The sequence below is a fragment of the Oreochromis niloticus genome, linkage group LG22 (assembly GCF_001858045.2).
Source record: "Oreochromis niloticus isolate F11D_XX linkage group LG22, O_niloticus_UMD_NMBU, whole genome shotgun sequence".
In the NCBI taxonomy this organism is placed as follows: domain Eukaryota; kingdom Metazoa; phylum Chordata; class Actinopteri; order Cichliformes; family Cichlidae; genus Oreochromis; species Oreochromis niloticus.
In genome coordinates this window covers 12,409,010-12,429,215 of record NC_031985.2, presented here as the reverse complement: position 1 = coordinate 12,429,215, position 20,206 = coordinate 12,409,010, and the positions used below count along the sequence as shown (strand labels likewise).

The following is a 20,206-nucleotide window of genomic DNA, read 5'->3' as shown; positions in this document are numbered from 1 at the left end:
ATTTAAAAAAAACAGCTGCTCTCATTATCGTTTAGTGTAGAGTTGAGTTTTTGCTAATTTAACAAAACAGTCCCGTCAGCTTGAAACTCAAATAGTCAAACCATTTTGGTCACAAAGTAAAATAAAATATATATAACCCTCTATTAATCTCCAGCCTTTTGGTTAATTTTTTGTTTTTGACTTTTTTGTCATCATGCCAGCCCCTCACTACTCTGTCTGCTCTTTTCCTTCCACATCCCAGACTAATTAGAAACATTTTCGCTGGGATTTTACTTCTGAAGACGAGAACAAACAGTTTGTATTCCCCCCTTGTCTGGTGGTTTGCTAGGGAGGAACAAAGCAACGCTATTATTCCTCCATTGTAAAAAGAAATCCATAAAATCTGTTCTTTTCCATACCTGTTGCTGCATGAATGCTGAGGCAACTGGACACACGAGGGTGGGGAAAGGGGCATGGGAAAAACATGTTATTTGAATAGAGAGCCTTTTGCCAAGCTAAATATAAACATTGACCCACCAACTGAAATGTAAAAACCACTGCTAATTGCACTCCAGGCTTGGAGTGAAAATCCAGTGGGTGGTTCAAAGCTGCGATTCAGCTGAACTGGCCCGGCCCTGTACGTGGGCGACGGAGTGCCCCGCCGTGAAAGTGGAGCATTGTCCTCGGGCTGCAGAGTGTAAGGGAGTGGACAGACTGTGGGACACCCAATGTGGTCAGTGTCTCCTAGAAGGTGAAAGCTTTAAGGCAACAAGCCAGCAGGCTGAACAATATAATCTGCCAGTCTTCTAGAAAGGGAGAAAATCATTGAGAAAGTTTAAACAAATGGACAGACTGAGTAAAAACACAGCTGGAAAAAATGATCAAGGCCTCAGTTCCTCAATGAGATGTCTGGACAGAATGCAGTCATTTCCCAATCTTTTCAGCTTGATGGTTAATTGAAAATAATACAAAGACAACCTTTCAGATGTTGAGGCTCAAATGTTTTATTGTTTGCTAAAAAAATACTCATTTTGAATTTGATTGCAGCAATTTGTTTAACAAAAGGAGGACCGAGGGAGGTCGTTGCTGGACTTTTGAAAGTAAAAGTTCCCCATTTTTACTAAATATGGGATTTTCGCCTCAGGTGTTTTCTTTGTCATTGTTTTGTGTTTCATAAAGCTCCAAATGCCAAACTGGGACTGGATGACGACCAGTTTAGCACCCGCACTCTTTTGCTATGGAGTTGTGCCATTGTAACGTGAGCAGGCTGACAGTTAAATGATGTAGCATTAATGAAGCCTTCACAGATGTGCGAATAAGATGGACCCCCGATGTCATCACTGATCTTTGAAGGGTGTGGTGTCAGTGATTTCCAAAAACAACTTAAGATTTTGAAGTTTTCCCCTTCATCCAAGTCCATCTAAAAAGAGAAAGCAGCAGCATTTATGGATCTTTTTTATATCTGTTCTTCACATCTGACCTGAATATCACAACCATTCAGTATTTGGCTTTTAGCCTCGTCCTTGACTGAAATCTGGAATTTTTGCAGATTCTCTGGATCATTTGATGTTAATATGAACGTGGATGATGAAAGGTTTAGATTGAGAAACTTATTCTCATGTAGTTTTTCACAGTATCTATTTTTTGAAAACTGTTTTTAGATGTAACTAACCTGTTGTGGGCTGTGTAGAGCTTTTTTTAGCATTACAACGCTTTTCCAGTCTTTTGTCGTCCCCCAACATTTTTAAATGCATTGCTGACGTCAAATTCAAACTTGCGCACCTATTTTCAATCACATTTCTAAATTTGATGCGTTTAAGCTAAATAATCAATTAAAGAAATCTGTAAATCATTTCGTTATGCTTTGATTTACGTTCTACGCGGCGCCTCAGGTTTTTTGCTTCTGTTTTGAAGAAATCACATCTGTACCTTTTTCTCTTTTTTTCATCAACAGCAGGTGTTTCAACAGCTCACACAAAAACAACAGATTTATTTTGGGACACGTAGTACACATGGTTGATCTTCTCACTCCGGAAACCCAAGGGCAGGCTCTCTTTTCTGGCAAAACAAACTATTTGCACTTCTTCTGCACCCTTCTTTGCACATGCATGCATCTACCCTTCACAAGCAGGCAGACACACTTCCTCCAAACAGACCCAAAATAGGGGTGCGTTTGCTATTTTAGTCGTGCGGTTTGTGTAACTATCTCATTGCAGTTCCTCTTTTACAGTTGTTGACAGGCGAGGCTTCACCAGGCATGACACGTCCTAGTTTCACTCCTTTTAATCTAATTAGCCTTTTTATTTAGCTCGGGAACTCCCTCTATGATTAAAAATATCTTTTTAAAGAGACATCCCCGAGAAAGATGCAGAATAACATAAAATCAGCAGACAGTCGGCAAATCAAACAAGTGTGACAAGAATAAGGAGAATAAAGCATGGGTTATTAAGTATTTCAGCTTCTATTTCAAGCACATGCTTCATATTATCATCTAAAATATGCTCGGCAGAAAAAAAGTAGAAGAAATAGATCCAGTTTGGTGATGCAGTGATGCAGTTCAGGGTCAGAGCTGTGCTGTCGTGTGCTTGTAACCGCACTGAAACGCTTGTTATATAAGATTGATGTGGTGTCATTGGCTTCAGCTGATTGATGGCCCGCATTTTGAAACTTGGTGTCCAACATGTTTCGCTGTGAAATCTGGACGGATGGCCAAGATGACAGCGACTGAAAACAAGACGTGGCTCATTTGAACTCAACGTCCTCGCTCACGCTATCGGCGCAATCCTCCGACACCCCAAAGACCCAATTTCATCTGTTTGTGTTCAGTTAAACTCTTGCTTTGTCTCGCTGAGGAGGCAGTCATTTTCTTTGAAATTACTGAACCCTGCTGAGCACGAAGCTGCTGCTGCAGCAACATATTTCATATCGCACATGTACTGTAGTGGATATTAGCACCAGAACAGGATCCAAAGAAAACAGGGCTTTTATTATAGAAGCAGCCAGATTTTTCTCGTGTTGATGACTCATCCCTTTTTTACTGCTTTTTTCTACTTTTGTGAATGTTTTCTGTTGGGTGGGGGAGCTCAGGCCCTAACACAGAGACTCATTGATGAGAGTGTTTGTTTGGCAGTGTGTATCCTAGCCACAAACCCACTCACTAACTCACTCGCTCACTCACACTTGTAGGATGGTTGGAATATGTGTTTACTCATTTAGCTTTTCCTTCTGTTTTCCTTCAGTTCCAACAATAAAGACGGAGCCTCGCGATGACTATGATGCTCCTCTGATGTGCACCCAACATGGCCCTTTACTCCCAAAGCCATACTACCCCTCCCAAGTCATGGCCCCGATGATGACCTCTGACCTCAGGCCATGTGTTGTTGGCGGGCCTTATTCAGCCAGCCAGCAGAAACTTGCAGCCAAGCCCTCCTCCTCCTCACCTCCAAGCACCAGCCCTAAACAGCACGATCTCCCATCCTCACCCTTCTCAAAATGCCTCCCTGCGGGCCCGGCCGTCCAACAGCCGGGCTCACAGTCCCCGATCCCGCACGTCTCCATCATTCAGGAGACACCCGGGCGCTACCAGCCACCCAACCTCTACCCTCCCAGCAGCTGCTCCTCCTCTCCAACCTCGCAGGCCTCCACCCCGACTGACGCCCCCTTTTCTCCAACCCACTGCATGACACCAGCGCAGCCGGTGAGTGGCAGCACAAGCCCAGCCGCTCAGCAGCACCCCAAAGTGCCAGAGAGGGGTCGCTCTTCCCTGCAGGAGGATGGCAGTCCCTCGGCACTGGCTGTCAGCATCAAACAAGAACCACAAGAGCTGGACCAGATGTACCTTGATGATGGTGAGACTTTCTTTACTTTTACAAGACAGAATTTAAATGCTTCTAATCCACTGCATGGAAAAAATTATAGAGCGAAATCCCCATCGAGCCCCCTAATTGATGAAACAATACGGTTTTTATTACCCTCCAGCACAAAATGACCGTAATATATCTCCAGGCGCTGATAGCATTTTTGATTATCATATGACTCACTTATCACTTTTGCCAGGAAATTTTGGGCCATCAAATCACAATTTAAAATTTTTTCCTCTTTTTTTGTGTGGAAATCCTCTGACTCATAGTCATTTAAAAGAACAGTTAGACATTTGTGGAAAATGTTTGTTTGCTTTGTTGCTGAGACTTAAGAGATAAGATTGATCTCATTTGTCTTTGGTAAATACGAAGTCATAGCAAGTGGAGGATTTAGGGTTTTATCATAGTAAGGAGAGGGGAAGAGTGGGAAACTACTAGCCTGGAAACCTGGAAGCACAAAATCCTCCAAGCACATCTAAAGTGCACTGACTACACCTTCTTTGTCTTATAGTTTGTTGAAATAAAACATTTGCGCTTCAGTAATAAAACTTGTAGTGTAGCGCTACACCCAAGATCCAGAATGTGTTTCAAAAAATGAATGGTAGTATCTATGTGTTAATTAGAGCTTTTCAGACTCAGATCTACATGCCTAAGATGTATGCAGTCAAAAATATGTGTAACAACCAGCAATATGTGTGTGTGTGTGTGCTCGTTTAGCTTTGCTTTTATTCTATTAGCTTAAGCTACAGTCACACTAGCAAAAACTGTGGTTGAAACCGCAACGCGATCAAAATTATAGTGACCATGTGCAATCAACTTGTAATGGCCCTGCTTGAAGTGGTCAGGGATGGGGAACTGGTCTGAGATGACTCCCAGTCAGTTTCCCTCTTCAAAGCATCATTGGTGCATCAGAACAGCGATAAAATGGGGATAAATTGGCAATAAGGCGGCGACAGTCTGCTTCAATCAGATTTTTAATTAACAGGGTCAAGTTGGCACTTACGTGCAATCTGTTTGCGATTAACTGTGGTAAATCTCAAAGCTGTTGCAACACTGCCAAGGTGGAAGTTCCCTAATACTTTAAGTGTGGCTGGAGTCTTCACGTCTTCATGTCATCAGATCTTTGTCTTCTCCATGCACCTTGGAAGTAGGTGAAGTTTTGCCAGAAAAATTTGTTGCAGACTGAGGAGAATCCAAATATCAGGCATGACTCTCTCAGCAACAACCTGGGCCTGATCCAAATGAGGCACATTTATAAACTCGTAAACAAACAGATGCTGTAAGTTAATTACATTAATGACCAGCACTCTACCAGCAGCTCACAAATGAGGGAGTGAATGTTGTACTCGCTGTAAGCGCAGGTTTTACTCATGTTTTTCTCTCTGACAAGAGTGAGGCTGAAGAATGAATGTTTATGATATAAGGCTGAAATCTTCTGTTAGAAATAGTTGGAGGCCATGTGAGGTCCTGAGAACTGAGACTCAGGTGGAGATAAAGTGCTTTATTACAAAGCCTTAATATGTTACGCATACATTCGCTGGTTATGCATCTGCTAGTGTAGCTCCTGTCACTGGCCGATGGAGAGGTGCAGCCCCACCCCTGAATGAAAAGCTCAACCCTAACCTCACCGCCGCATCACTCACATTTAGAGCGACTTAAAACCTGTTACAGAGCCGAGTGATTTTCACATATTTGTTAGGTCTAAAAGTCAGAAAGTCTGCTGCTGATTTCAGTAAATGGAACAAGATGCCTCCTTTCCTGTACAGGGTAAACAGAAACAAATCCCTCATCAAAGCAAACCGTTTTCTGAGGAATTTTCTCAGTGTAATATTTCGTAAACTGGCAGCATTTTGTGCTGTTGCATTTTGACATTATTTCAAATTAAATATTTAGGTTAAGTGGCATAGTTCAGCAGTAGACGGGAGGTTTAATTCAGCTTTTAACTTTGAGTTTTTGAAGAGGAAACTGTGAGATTGGGAATATTGTGCATATTAATTTAACTAACTTAGCACACTGTAACATTCAGACAATAATTTAACACAGATCAATTAATAACAGTGTTTTTTCTTACATCTGTAATACCGCCTATCAAGTAAAGTAAGAGAAAGAAACACGAACGCTGCTGTGTGTGCGCACTGCTAAAAAAAAGGCGTGCACGGATCTCAGTGTGGAAACCTCCTCTGTTCAGTATAAAAAGGAAAACCAGATGTGTCCTTGTTCCTGCCTCCTTCCAATGCTCCGTTAAGTTCAGCTCAGTTCTGCTCTATTTCAGTACAATCCCAGCATTAGTGCAGAGCAGGAATACGTGTGCCTCGGCTCTAAACACTCCGAGTCAGCACTGAGTAAAGAGTTTTGGAGCTGCGCTCACAACTTTGAACCATCCAGCCGTGTCAATTACGTCCTTGTTCTGATAACATCTCCCTCTTTTATTCCAAATAAATAACCACCGGTAACTCTCACACACATATCGGGGGCAAATTAAAGCCTGCTTTTCAGTGTTAAATTTAGCACAATTTACAGTAAATTTCCCGCCACTAACCTTAGTAACTTTCATTACCTTGTGTCCTCACTTGGAGAAATAAATGATGGAGCAGAGCAGTTTCTCACAGCCGCAGATTGACTCCGACTGAGTCAGTGAGTTGGCATTTTGTCTGCCGTTTATAGAGTAGATGGCGATTAATTGCAGACCTTTGCCTGCATTTGATTGCAGTCGGAATGAGTCAGAGGGAGACAGGTTGCCTCCCTCCACACAACCTTGCATGCAATCGCCTTGTGACAAAACAGTTGGTCAACCAGAGGACAAGGATGCTGCATGCTTAATCTCTGGGCAACCAGTTTGTCACTGCAGCTATTTCCAATCAGTCCCACATGATTGGAAGCATTTTATTTTATTTATTTTTATTTGTTTATTTTTATTATTTTTATTTTGCTGACCTGTTTTTCCTCTAGTGTGACTGGGGCCTTAGCTTAGCTGCAGAGAAGGTAGAAGTCATACCAGAAAAAGAATGTTTTTGTAGTGAAGTGAAACAGTGTTAAAAATAATGATAATGATCAAAAGCAGAACATTGTTAGTGCTTTTCTTAATCTTTGATGGATTTTTTATGCTTCTTCCTCTTCATGGTTAACTATATTGATCTCTATTTAAGCCAAATCTGCATTTGATGGTCTACACACGGCTGACTGTTAGCCTCTGAGTTGCTTGAATTCCTATAATCCCTTATTTCTCAGCCAAAGAGCTTTGCAACAGACAAAATCAGGACAAAAATCTTGTATTATTAGTTCACATCACAGTAAAAATGCACTTAAGCCTTATCGGCACGTGACCTCTATAACCACGCTTCTGTTACACAAGCTTAATTTTGTAATGTGCTCTGAACTCCGTTGAACTGGAAGTCCCCACTTATCTGGGAGTATATTCAGAGTGACATTCTTACATTCATTTACTTAACCGATTAGCCAACTTTTGGTGGGAGGGGTTTGAGTTTATCACAGCTGACATAGGGTACAACCCAGACAGGTTGTTAGTCCATCACAGGACACGTCTACCCTAGAGGAAATCCATACAGCCACACAGAAAGGCAGTAGAGCTGTCCACTGCAGCAGCGTGGTACTGCATGCAAGCACTGACCTGCACTGACTTCTCACACGGCGTAAAACTGCACTTTGTCAATCCTCAGTACACCCCAAAAATATCCACCAATGGCCCCAAAGATACATTTAGCCAAACCCAGCTATTTTTCTTTGGATAATCAGTACAAAACTGAAGTTTTTATATCCACTACAAAACATCCTGCTTATATGTCTACAAAAAGAAAGGAAATCCAAATTTCAGATCCACGTATCAGTGTCGAAATTATGAGAGAAATATTTAAATTCTCGCTTTGGGCAGTACTTCCACACTGTTACAGCTTGTGTCAGTTACAGCCTGCTGAAGGAGTGGATGGCAGTGGGAGTGACGAGACGGTGTGCCAAGATGTTTATCACTGCTGTTGCAATGCTTTAAAGTGTTTCTTTCTTCGCTGCCTAAGCTCTGGTGGTCTAGAATTTGATGTAATTGACTTTAAACACAGAATAAGATGATTGGGCTCAAACCTCACTGAAAAAATAAATGCCCTTTTTGCATCGCCCTTTATTTATGTCACAGAAGGCAGGATTTTAGTAGCACTAACTCTATGATCTCACTGCTCTGGCCCTCTGTGCTCACCACTGAGGTTTTGGGGGCTTTGTGCGCTGCATTGTGGTGATTGGAAATAAATTGGATAAGTGATCTTCCTCGGGGCAGAAAAAACCCCAGTCTGTGGCTGTGTGTAAGGTCCACGGCGGAAAGAGTTCAGTAGATGAAGAAACACTAACCAGCAGCTATCAGCAGACGGAGCAGCGCAGCTTTGATCCATCACCAGAGCCCCCGCTGAATCGTCTGGCCGAGCTTTGTGATGATGGAGAGTGAGATGCTGTTGTTGGGCCTCAGACTCCGGCACTTAGACTGTTCTCATGCCACTTCCTCCAAACAGTCTGGATAAATACATTAACACTTCTTTACCCTGTCTGCGGTAATATTTGGCAGGCTGGAGCTCCAGATTTGATTTGTTAATGTGCTTTTTTCAGGTTCTAACGTTCCAACCAGGTGTAGTTAATGAAATCAAATAATTTAACTACGCCATCACAACCATAATGGATATTCCTGAAGGGTTGGCATCCTCATTAGACTTGTTTTCGCTGGCAAATTGAGGGAAATTTTGCTAAACATTCCTTCGTTATTGTGGCTTCTCACTTCATTAAACCTTTGGCATGGTTTGATACAGCTTTACGGCCTCGCTCAGGTGTGATGTCGAGCGTGCTTGTTAAACCACAGACATCCATATCTGAGGCTTTTTTGCTCATACAGAGTCCTTTCTGAAATATGATTGCGGGTAGATTTTATTTTTTTAGTATATAACGATCTGCACGTTATTCCCTGAAGCCAACGAGAAATCTTTGCCCAATTTGATTTAATTTCACAGAAATTTAAACACTTATCCTGTTAAACAGCCACAGTATGCTTCATTTTTAACTGAAAGTGGCACAGGTGGTTTTCGTCTCCCTCTTCCAGTGGTACAGTTTTTGTCTTATTATCCGTGTTTGCACAGCCTCTAATATTCATCAGGACCCCCCTCTGCTGCGCATTTTTTCACACCGTCCCCCGAGAGGCCACAAACATGTCTGTTCGTGGAAAGTCTGACTCGCGTAGTCTGGAGCCAGATGTACAGTATAGGCTGCAGGGTGCTGCTGAGGCTGAGGGAGATGGAGGTCTGCCACGCTGCTATAAAACTTGCTGACTGGAGAGGTTTGCATGCTTCCCTTTAGCTCAGAATGAGTCTGGATGAGGTGGCGAAAGCCATACGTTATACTGCACAGTAGTGTGTCCAACACTTTTGTCAGTGGTGAGGTAACACGAGCAAAGCATTTGAGCCCGATGTGAGCCAGCGCATTATGAAATGCTTTTTTATGGCGTGTTGTGGCTTGTTAGATGTCAGAAATGTACAATTGATGACCAGAGATTTAGACTATCAGAGGAAAAGTATTTTGGAATAAATCTGTGAGTCATACCTGACTCTGTTAAATCACTCTGATTTTATACAGTAAAAGGCACTTTTACACATTTTATTATGTTTAGAAGGAATTGTTAGCTTTCTTTTTATTTGTTTGTGCTCTATTCACCAATATTCACATCTGCCATGTGTTACTCATTGCTCATTTACTGGTGCATCATTAAACTCAATAAAAAGCACACACAAAAATATGTTGTAATGCAGTGGAAAAGTCCTAGGTAAAGATTTATCTTAATAAAAATGTAAAGTTTGGTGCAGCGGTTAATACTGTCGCCTGCAAAACTGCACCTTTCGTCGTTGTGTGGAGTGGGTGCCCTGGTGTCCTTCTGCAGTCCGGAAACAGTTTATTAGATTACCACTGACAAAAGTGTTTATTAGATTACTATGCACTGAAGACCTGCCTGAGGTGATGGAGACGAGTGAAAATAGATGGAAAATGTTCAAGTTTTGTAGAGACTACTTTACGAATTTGGTAGTTGTAGTTGAAGAGGCGGTGGTGGCCTTTATGGTCTAAAAAGTTGCTGGGAATCAGTGTGTGTGACAGAAGAAGCATTGAATCTACAGTGTGAAAGACACTGGATTTACATATGTGTCCTTTGGTAAGTGTGGCTTTTAGGTTAAAGCACAGTTTGAATGCAGTCTATTTGCTGCTGTCATTGCTTTTTCTCTCCTTGGCCTAAGTTATAGTGAAAGATGAATCCAACCTTTTTTCCGTCTCAAAGCGTGTGCAGAGACAAACTAACATTTATTGATCGGCACTAAATGCAAAGTGCAGCTGAGGTTTAGAGGAATGTTATTAGTTTTACAGCTACTTGGATTTAGATACCAGACAAACGAATCTTTGTGACTTTGCTGGATCACCTTGTTATTAAAATTCATCTTGATAGCATCCATCTCCTCCTTCCTGAGACATTTTCACTAAAAAACCAAAATATCAACCTCATGGTGACACTAGATAAAAAGTCAGGCCGTCACCGGAGTCTGTTAGACTCATCCTCCGAGGGCCATAACTGCCTGCAAAAAATCTAAAGGCGATCTGTCCAAGAGCTCTTGAGATATTTCAGTCTGGACAGAGCGGCTCTGGCGTCCTCCGAGGCTGCTGCTGGCATGGCTAAAGACGATTCCACATTTGAACTAACAATATTTGGAGAAAATGTCGACAACCAAAATTTGACAAAGGTTATAAATACAGGATCACGGTTTCTTCTCCCTTTCTGTAATTCTATTTTATTTAGACATAAAAAGTTTCCAGTAATCTATTGTTCAGACATTTTTAAATAATACCTGAGTTTAAAAGAAAAACTTGGCTGAATCTGTGGTGAACTACAGAACCGCTCTGTGGGACTGACTTGCAGTAACCCAGTAGGAGCCTCATAATGTGGGCCAAGAACATCTTGTGGCTTGTGGCCTGGATTTGACGTGGCAGTAAACTGGGGGAGGGTTCGTGGTGTTTTCTGCCCCCCAGCTTTTTTCTCTCATTGTATCAGCGCAACTCTCCCAGCTGACGTATTCCCTTCGTTCAGCGAGGCTGCTGGATATCTCGCTGCCGGATCGGCTCGTCTGTAGCCTTGTATTATTACAGGCTGGTTCGTGTTGGCAGCTTCCAGCCTTTAATGAGGCAAACAGCGCTGTCCTGCTAATTGTTTGGGAGTTCCTTGGGGTTTCCTGGTTGGAGAGCCGGGCTATATCAGTCCGATCCAGCTGCAGTCAGCCACCATGGGAGAGGAAACCAGTTCCTGGATTACTTCATATCAAACCCCAGCATCCACGCTCTACAGCAGATGTAACGCTTGACAAAGATTGCCTCAGTACTTTCTGTTAAATCATATTCATATTGATGATTATCTTTCAGTTTGGGTTAGATGCATGAACACGCTGGTAAAAGTATGCATTATTTAAAATAAACTCCTGATCTTTATCAAAAGATTAAGTTGTTGTCATGTGAAAATTAGAAAAATGAAAACTTGAGCAATTCAGTGAACACTGAACCAAAGCAGCATCTGCTGATAATGAACATGTGATAAGACTGAAAGCCTCAGAGCAGCTACTGAACAGAGCTCGTGTTTATTTTAGAGCCCGCTCAAAACTCCAAGTTCTGGCCGATGCTAGTGCCTATATTGATTTTTTTGGAGCCTAAAAATGATCTGTCAATATGTCGGCTGCTATTCTTTTTAGACACTCGAGCTGGGCCTGCTGTTGTCAGTTAGTCAGAGCATGTTTTGGCATTGCACTTTGTTAGGAGCCAGACACTCCTCTCCACAGCTCCTCCTTCAGCTGCGACAGGGAAAATCGAGGCCTTTCAAAGTCAGTTGGCAGACATAATCCGTCCATCGTGTCCTGGATTTGTCTTGGGCTCGTCTCCTAGTTGGAGAATCCCAAAACATCTCACCTAGGAGGCGTCCAGGATTCATCCGAGTCAGATGCTTGAACCACCTCAACTTACTCTGTTAGAGAAAAACCCCTCGTGAATGAATGAAGTCCTTTGTGGGTGACCCTAGTCACTCTTAGTCGCTCATTTCAGCTGCTCCTTAATCACTCTTGGGGTCTAGTCATACACTATTCACAGTTTAAGGGCAAAGGTGAGGGAAGAATAAACACAGATCACCTTTACCACAGTGGTAAAGGTGACCAAACCATCAGTTTGTGTCCCCCCACCTTACAAAGAAAACCCTAAGATACTTGAAATCCTTTCAATGCAGAGCAGCAAATTGACCTTTTCCATCCGAGAAAACTTATAACATATAACCTGCAGTCAATGCACTGATGAGTATATGCCTGTACTGCTACAGGCTATCATTAATAGACCAACATATCAAATATATCAACCGCTATAATGCTTCAATTCAATTTCTTTGATTTCTTCCACAAAAATCTTGTTTAGCAACCTCCCTTTCCAGATTATGGCGTAAAAACAAATTTAGTTCCCTCAAAGTTTTGATCAAAACCACATATTTATTTCCTTTTGTGAAATAAAATAAGGGCAGATGTTACTATGCGTCTCTGTGTGCTTGTGGACTTGTTTGAAGCGTCTCTGTCGCTCAGCTCTCTTAAGCAAATCAATGTGACCCACATGACACAGATGTCACACTAGTGCTGGGCCTATTTTTAGAACTTTGTTGTAAACACACTTAGAGATCGATAGATTGACCTTATTTTTTCTTTCAATTAGACCCTCCACATCAAATGTGACACCACAACGAAAAGTAGGCCATGGTAACAGGCACATAAACAGTACATGCCGTGGCCTCACTGAGGCAAAAGATAAATTTTTACTGCCTTCTCTTCCTTTGTTTCATATCAGAATAAACTGAATTATGTCTTTTTTACCGTTTCAGTCTCATGTGAAAGCCATTGAGCCAGATGTGGCGCATGATGATGCGTAAGAAAAATATCTGCACGGCATAATTCATCCATGATTTGGATAGTTACTGGACAGGTGATGACATGATGTGGAGGCCTGACGATGTCTTGATGTCCTAAATTTACAGCCGGCGGCCTGGCTCGACGTGCGCGTTGAGAAGTCGGTGTAATAACGTGCCCCTGAGGCCTGAACTCGGCTGTTATATCCTTCCACCTCCAGATGCACAGAAGGTCAAAGCCAGATCAAATAGAGGAGAGGAGGTCAGTCGGTTCAGTCGGGCCAGGAGAGCACACATGGCGGTGGAGCGACAGACTGTAGGAGGGCGGAGATGAGGTTTGGGAGTTTATTTCTTCAGGTTCAAGTATGTCTTCTGGTAACACCGGTCTCACATTCGCATGAGTGGTGGCAGTACGCTGTCCTGGTGACGCACGTCAAAAGCGTCTCGCCTTACCATATGCACACGAGAACAGACCGTTCTGATTCTACTGTTACAACAACAGAGTTGAACCTGAAGCTAAATTCTGGAGAGTTTAGATTGCGTGCAGCCAAGTCAAGCCTCCTTCAAGACGATTTCATGGCCTCAGCTGCAAGATGGAGGCCACTGCACAAGAAGTCACTGCCGGTTTGCACTGATGAAGCATTAGAGGCTTTGCAACGAATTTCAAATGAAGCACGAATAAAAGTAGCTGATGATTAGCTGTAGGTTAATTTTCCAGTCTTTTTCCTACTTTTGCTGAGGAGATCAACTTGTCAATGTTGTTTAAGCACCAAAACTGTGCTGCTATTAGTGCACAGTGTTTGGCTTTGTCATTGATTTAAACTGTTCCTGCTGCAGTCATAATTTTCACGATGCCAAGCAGGTCTGACAAATTGTTCAATTTTCAAGGATAAGTAGAAAATCCTTAAATTTGAAAAGTTGTAGCCAGCAATATTCTGAGTGAAGAAAAATGCCTTGATTTATTATTTGAACCTCATCAGGTCATCCTGACCACACGCCTAAATGCACTGAGTTCACTTTCTGTTTGACTGGCTGATTAGTTATTTGTGTTAATGAGCAGCAGAACAGATGTTCTTAATAAAGTGTGTGTATTTTCATTTTTTATGGATCAGCTAATTCATTAACTGGCAAATCATTTCAGCCCCGTTCATCAGCATGCAGCTAAAACCTAAAAGGTTCCTTTGCAGCCTTCTGTTTGTCTGTTTGGTGCAAAAGTGAAAGAATAGATCAAATACCTTAAAGGCAAATGTATCGTTTGGCAGCAAAATATTCATAATAATGAGTAAGAAGAGGAAATGTGAAGCTTTTTACCTCTAATTTTACATTTTAATGCTGCCGGGGGAGGTTTGTCCTCCCTGTTTTGTCGACAGGAAGTGATTTAAAGCACCTGCTGCCTTGCCTCCTTGCCTCCTTGCCTTTCCCCGACTCTGTTTCTTATGAGGACACATTGCTGTGAATCTCAGCCTCATATTTGCATAATAGCTTCAGTGTGTCCATGTGTTTCTGTGGTACGGGCAGGAGTTACCGCTGCTGTACTGTAGATATCAAACATGCCAAACAGATCTCATTGTTCCTTTATTAATCGCAGTCCGTCAGCGAGCCAAGCACATTTACTTCATGTCTAGACGAGCGTAACGTATCTCTCTGTAATTGTAAACAGCTTTGGTGAGAATTTAGATGATTTTGGCATTTTGGTACGAAAGTTTTGCATCCACACATTTAGGTGATTATGACACACTTTTATTATTTTGTTTTTCACCATGACAGCCTCCCACGCATACTGATTCCTTTTTGGTGTGTGTGTGTGTGTGTGTGTGTGTGTGTATGCTGACATTGTGCAACACATGCAACCCATTATATTTTTGCGATAGGAAGTGTGGGGTATTTCTGGTAGGAAGTGTCCGTGCCAGTGCTGGGTCACTGAGGAAAGAGCTGCTCTGTTGCCTGCAATGAAAATAGATGTTTTTAAGAAGGAAAAAAAACATCTTCCATTGTGTGTGTGTGTGTGTGTGTGTGTGTGTGTGTGGGGTGGGGGGGGGGGCCTCAGGTTTCCAGGCTACTCTTCAAGCGACCAGCCAGACAGAGGGAATTCCTCTCTCAGCCCTCTGGCTTGGTTTCTTGAGGCCAGATCCAGGGGTGTTCCCCTTCCCCTCTCACATTTCTCATCATTATGAGAGGGGAGCGGACGGGGGCTTAACCTAGATGCTGGGTTAAACAGTAAACAGCAGACTAATGAGGGAGAAACTGACTTCCAAGTAATAAATGTGTTTACATTCGCAGTTTAAAGAACAGTAAAAATCAAGACAGACGAAAAACAATACAATCAATTATAGTAACCAAAAATGACAGATTTGTGAGTCCCCCCGTTGTTGGTGCATTGATATGTACGTATAGTTTTCTTGTGTAGCAGCTACAGTCAGTCAAACTGTGTAGCTGCTCTTTGAACACGCCACACCATCTGTACACAGCTGATAAAAACAGATAAACAAGTGCACCTGGAGGCAGCAGGATGTTGCATCATCTCTCCTGATAAAAAATGCCTGGGGACCTCCAGTGTAAAGTGATTCTATTAGACTGACTCAGAGGAAATAACAGGTTCTGTATGGCTCAGAGGATTTTTGCTCACACTGGCAGAAATAGCACCTTATAGATGTACTAACAAGTGTATAATAGCCTTGTGCAATGAGAAAAGCAAAGTTTTACTAAGCACATTTACTTTTTCTGGGCTCTCTATTTGTTCTTATAAGGGCATCATTTTTAAAAATGCATATATTTGATAAACCCAACAGCTAACAGGCAAAGTTAGACCAAGACTTTAAAAAACTTTATTAAAACCTTAATTTTTTTCATAAAGCTTATAGATAGGGCTGGAAAAGGTGACCCTGAAGCTTTGCTCGTATAGGCTCAGACTGCTGGAGAGCTTCGTGTTATACTCTGTGATGTACTGAGCATTTCTTCTCCTCTCGCCTCCTCCTCCTTTCGCTCCCCAGGTGTTTATATGTCACTGCTGCATGTGTTTTTCCTGTCTCCCTGTGCTCTTTATTTTCTTCCTAACAGAAAAAAACCTCCTGCAGACCCAGGCTCAGGGAGGTGCCTCTTTGAGCCTGGGAGGCGTCTCCTAGTGCTGCTTAAAGGAGATCGTCTGATTGTAGGGGGTTTTGTCCGTAACTGCGTAGCTTCTTACGTTGCAGTAGAAAGCACCTTTAGGAGGCTGTTGTTGTGATGTGGCACAATATAAATAAATTTGAATTGAACTGAGATGAATGAAAACTCTGTGTGTGTTTGATGTGTGAAGTATCAGCTCAAGTTATAAAATGTCACTGTTTGTTTTTGTGTGATTGCCGAAACTATTTCAGGCTCATCTTATGCAAACTTGCTGCAAGAATTAAATGAACATTAGAAATTGAAAAGTAACAATAAAAATACAAGACGGACACTTGTAATGAAGCCTTAATAAAGTTTTGATTGGCCATGTCTTGGAAGCACAAGCTCAGGTTGGATTTTATTTAAATGTGTCCAAATCCTTACTGGAGCATTAAGATGGAGCCGCACTCTCATTAACGTCACGTGAGGAGGTTTGGCGAGACAATCACGAGGCAATCTTTGGCAGTGATCCTTGATGCACTGGATGTGGCAATATTAGCAGCCAAGAACTAATTTGTGTGTTTTAAAGAGTTTATCAGGTTTATTTGTGAATGTTTATCAGTCGACATTTTTATGCTGAACTTTACTGCACTTTTTTTAACTCTGTTTTTCTTGGTTTTTACTTGCTGGTTAAATCAATGCACTATAACCTCTTTGTTAGATTCAGGTTCAGAATAATTCCCTTCAGGAGCAGTAACCCTGCCAAATTTACACTATGTGGATAAAGGTGACACACTGCCCACTTTGATGAAAACACTCCGAGACAAAACTGTGAAAAAAACATTGCATCAGTGTTTCAAGTTCGGACTGAATAAGAAGTGAAAAGGAGACTTAGAAAGGGCCTTTTTAGGTATTTTGGATGAAACCTGAAATACTGATCGTCCTTTTCTCTCTTTTCCTTTTGCAGTAAACGAGATCATCAGGAACGACCTGTCGAGCATCTCCGTCCACAGCCACGCGTAGTTTCCCGTCACCATCAAAAGTGACAGGAAATTTTCTTAAAAAGGGAAGCGCCAAATGAATTTGACACTATGCTCCACATGTTTGGACTAAGGCATGCAGGAAGCAGCAAAAGGAAACGCAAGGAGAACAATTCTAAATGTATTGTCCAGATGACCAGGGTCCAACGTGTGCCTTGTTTTTCATATATAATAACGTTACATAGAAACTATCCAAGGTATAGATTACATGACTGACATGTAAGTTAAGTATGTAGCAACCAAACCTGCCATTTCCAGCCTTTACAAGAAAGTGTGCTTTTAGAGGACCAAGATTTGCTTTGTTGTTGTTGTTTTCTTTGTTTTTTTGTTGTTTTGGGGTTTTTGTTTGTATGGCTGCGGTTTGTAAATGAGTCGGCGCCCATGAGTTATGTCATTTGTATATAAATTTGGATGTGTAGTGCTCCAGTTTGCATATCTGGCTTTACAGAGAAACCATTTAAAAGACAAGTGCCTTTTTGACTGGAAGCAAAAAGACATGGCCTTGGCTTCACATATTCAACCTCAAAATTTCAAATTAAATATATTTTAGGGGCAACTTAACTTACATTTTCCTGAACAGTGGATACTGTGGGTAAAAGTGACAATTAAGGGATTATGGCGAATGCAAGAAGATAGAGTACTGTAACAGTGTAACTTGCATGTAGTCAGCAAACTATGTTGTCTGTTATACTGTGATGTCTGTCTGGAGTTCAGCCTTTCATTTTGGAAATGGAAAGTTGGGTTTTTCCCCATCATCATACTGTTCAGACATAATTTGCTTGCAGAGAACCAACAACAAGCACTTATCCACTAAACTAGTGGCATTTCCTGTCAATGTTTCATTAATGCAGGGGTGGAGCCAAGGACAGCCAAAGGTGAAGCCAACCAGGACTTTGAAAAACTATAAAAAGATGGCACTAGCGACATAGTCCAGGATGAACTGAAGCCGTATCCCAAAAATGAAAGTTTGTGGGGTAAAAGCTTTTCCTGACAGACTATAGATGTAGTTCAGTTTGTACGCTGTAGTTAAATGCCTTTCTGTGTGTCAGCACCATCTGCAACATTATGGCAACTGCTGTTTTGATTTCAGCCATGAAGCTGGCAGCAGCAGCGTCCTGACTTAAATCCTTAACAGACACCTAGCAAATGGCTAGTGTTTTGGGCAAAATTAGTTTCCTTTCAGAAAAACCTAAAAGCGTGAGTGTCATTTTATTTCAATTTGGGCATACACCTTATGCACAAAAGCACCGGACGACCTACACATTACACTTACAGGAGCGGCTCAGCCATTAAAACCCACATCACGAAACTCCTGGTGCACAGCTCTGCAGTTATACAGTCAGCAGAGCGTTGGCGACTTGTACCCAGAAGGAACGGCAAACCTGCTCTGTAGCTTCGCGTTGTCTGACACACCTCCACTTTGTAGTAATAACACTTATAGTTGATCGTGGAGGGAAGAAAGCAACTGACTTGTTTGTAACAGTGGCATCTCCTTACAGTACCACACTCAAATTCAGTGAGCTCTTTAGAACATCGCATTCATTCACAAATGTTTGCAAAGGCAGACTGCATGGCTAGGTGCTTAATTTTATACACCTGTGGCAATGAGACTGAAAACACCTGAAAGATTGAGAGCTGTGTCCCAATACTTTCATCCATTATCGGTACTGTATCAGTAAAAAGCAAAGTAAAAATGGGGGTTCTGTTTAAAAAGCTTGTATAAATAATTATCTTAGCAGTCCATCGAATCCTAATCATTGATGACTATCAGTTGCAAGCCCGGCTGAAATCCAGTTTTTGTGCAGTAGCATTAATAGGAAGTGGAATGCTTCTCTTTGAATGGCTCTCAGTTCGTTTAAGAGGGATGCAAATGATCACAGAACTGGAGTTACGTTTAGTAACCTCTATTTTTCTAGCAGAACTTTTTTTGTAAACCTTTTGTTACGACCGTGAACATTTTAACAGCTCATCCATCAGTTGACAGTGTAATTATCTTATGAACTTTAGCTTCAATTTAGCAACATAGGACTTTCTAATTGTAACTGAGTGTTAAATGAGCCCCCATAATGTGCTACTACATGCCTGCATAAGCAAATGATAAGTGACACAAAAAAATGCTAAGCTGGAAAAATAAATAGTCATCTGTTTCTTTGGCACCCCTGTGTAAATAATGGTTTCAGCCTGGCCACCCCATAAACTTGTCTGGCTCAGCCACTGCATTAAGTTGACAAGTCATTTCTAAAAAATGTTCAGACGTTCCCCCAACTCAGCCGTTAACTGCTTTTTACACCTTTTTTTAGTCGTTTTTAATAAAAAAGAATACTTACAGACTTGAAAAGTAAGAAATAAACTGTTGGCTGCAGTAATACTGGTTCGACTTTTTAAAAAAATCATCTCAGTTTTGATGAAGCTTGACTTTTATTACTCCCTGGAAGCTATGCAACATGCAGGTAGCATTAAACTCTGAGAGAATGTAAACATTCACCGTCATATCTCTAATCCAAAGATTACTTTGCAGCGGTGAACAGCAATACGAATATACACGTTTTTGTTTTTGTATTTTCATATTTATTCTCTTAGCATGAGCTCAACGTTTATTCGCGTTTATCATACAGCTTGTTTTAGACGGTTACATACTGCATACTGTGGTTTACCTGCTAATTTGTCAGCGCTCGCACACTTGTTCCTAGTTTTATATGTATTTATGAGTCTTAATCTGTGTAACTGAAGAGCATGAGAGAAGCCATACTGAAATGTTTCAGAGGAGGAGGTTACTCTTAGTAACTCGTAACTCTCCTTTGTCATATTTTGTGTACTTGTCAATAAATATGCCTTCATCTCTTTGATCTGCGTTGTCTCAGTTTTACTGTAGGAATGAAATCAGCAGTTTTATATGTACATTCTGTGTGTTGTCACAACAGGAGGTAATTTGTGTCATCGCCTTTGGTTAGAAAAAAGACTAAAAAAAATAATGAATTTACATACTGGTAATATGGTAATGTTAATGGACCAAAAGTTCCCTCTATTCAGAATGTATAACCTATCTGGTATTAATACATTTATTATTAATCCTTAATTAATGTTTCAAAGAGCATGGAGAGTGGGGTTTTTTTAGGTTTCACAGCACACAATATCCTCTCCTCTTTTACCAAAGATATGAAAACATAACAGCCAGCTGTTGGGATTCATTAGATAACTGTGCATAATTATTACAACCATTAAACCATGCCTTGTCAATCTGTGGATTCATAACAGTGGTAGGAAACCTTGAAGTTCTCCACGTGTTTCCCACATTT

The 20,206-nt window shown here is 41.5% G+C and overlaps 1 protein-coding gene across 1 annotated transcript in view; it reads left to right on the top strand.

The window, feature by feature from the left end:
• nfatc1 (nuclear factor of activated T cells 1) overlaps positions 1 to 19,754 on the top strand; it is a 47,791-nt gene extending 28,037 nt beyond the window's left edge. The window contains exons 9-10 of the mRNA XM_003447265.5: positions 3,219 to 3,827; positions 16,838 to 19,754. Coding sequence (XP_003447313.1) covers positions 3,219 to 3,827; positions 16,838 to 16,893 — 665 coding nt within the window. The 3' untranslated portion in view covers positions 16,894 to 19,754. The remainder of the gene's footprint in view (positions 1 to 3,218; positions 3,828 to 16,837) is intronic.
• Positions 19,755 to 20,206: the final 452 nt, after the last annotated feature.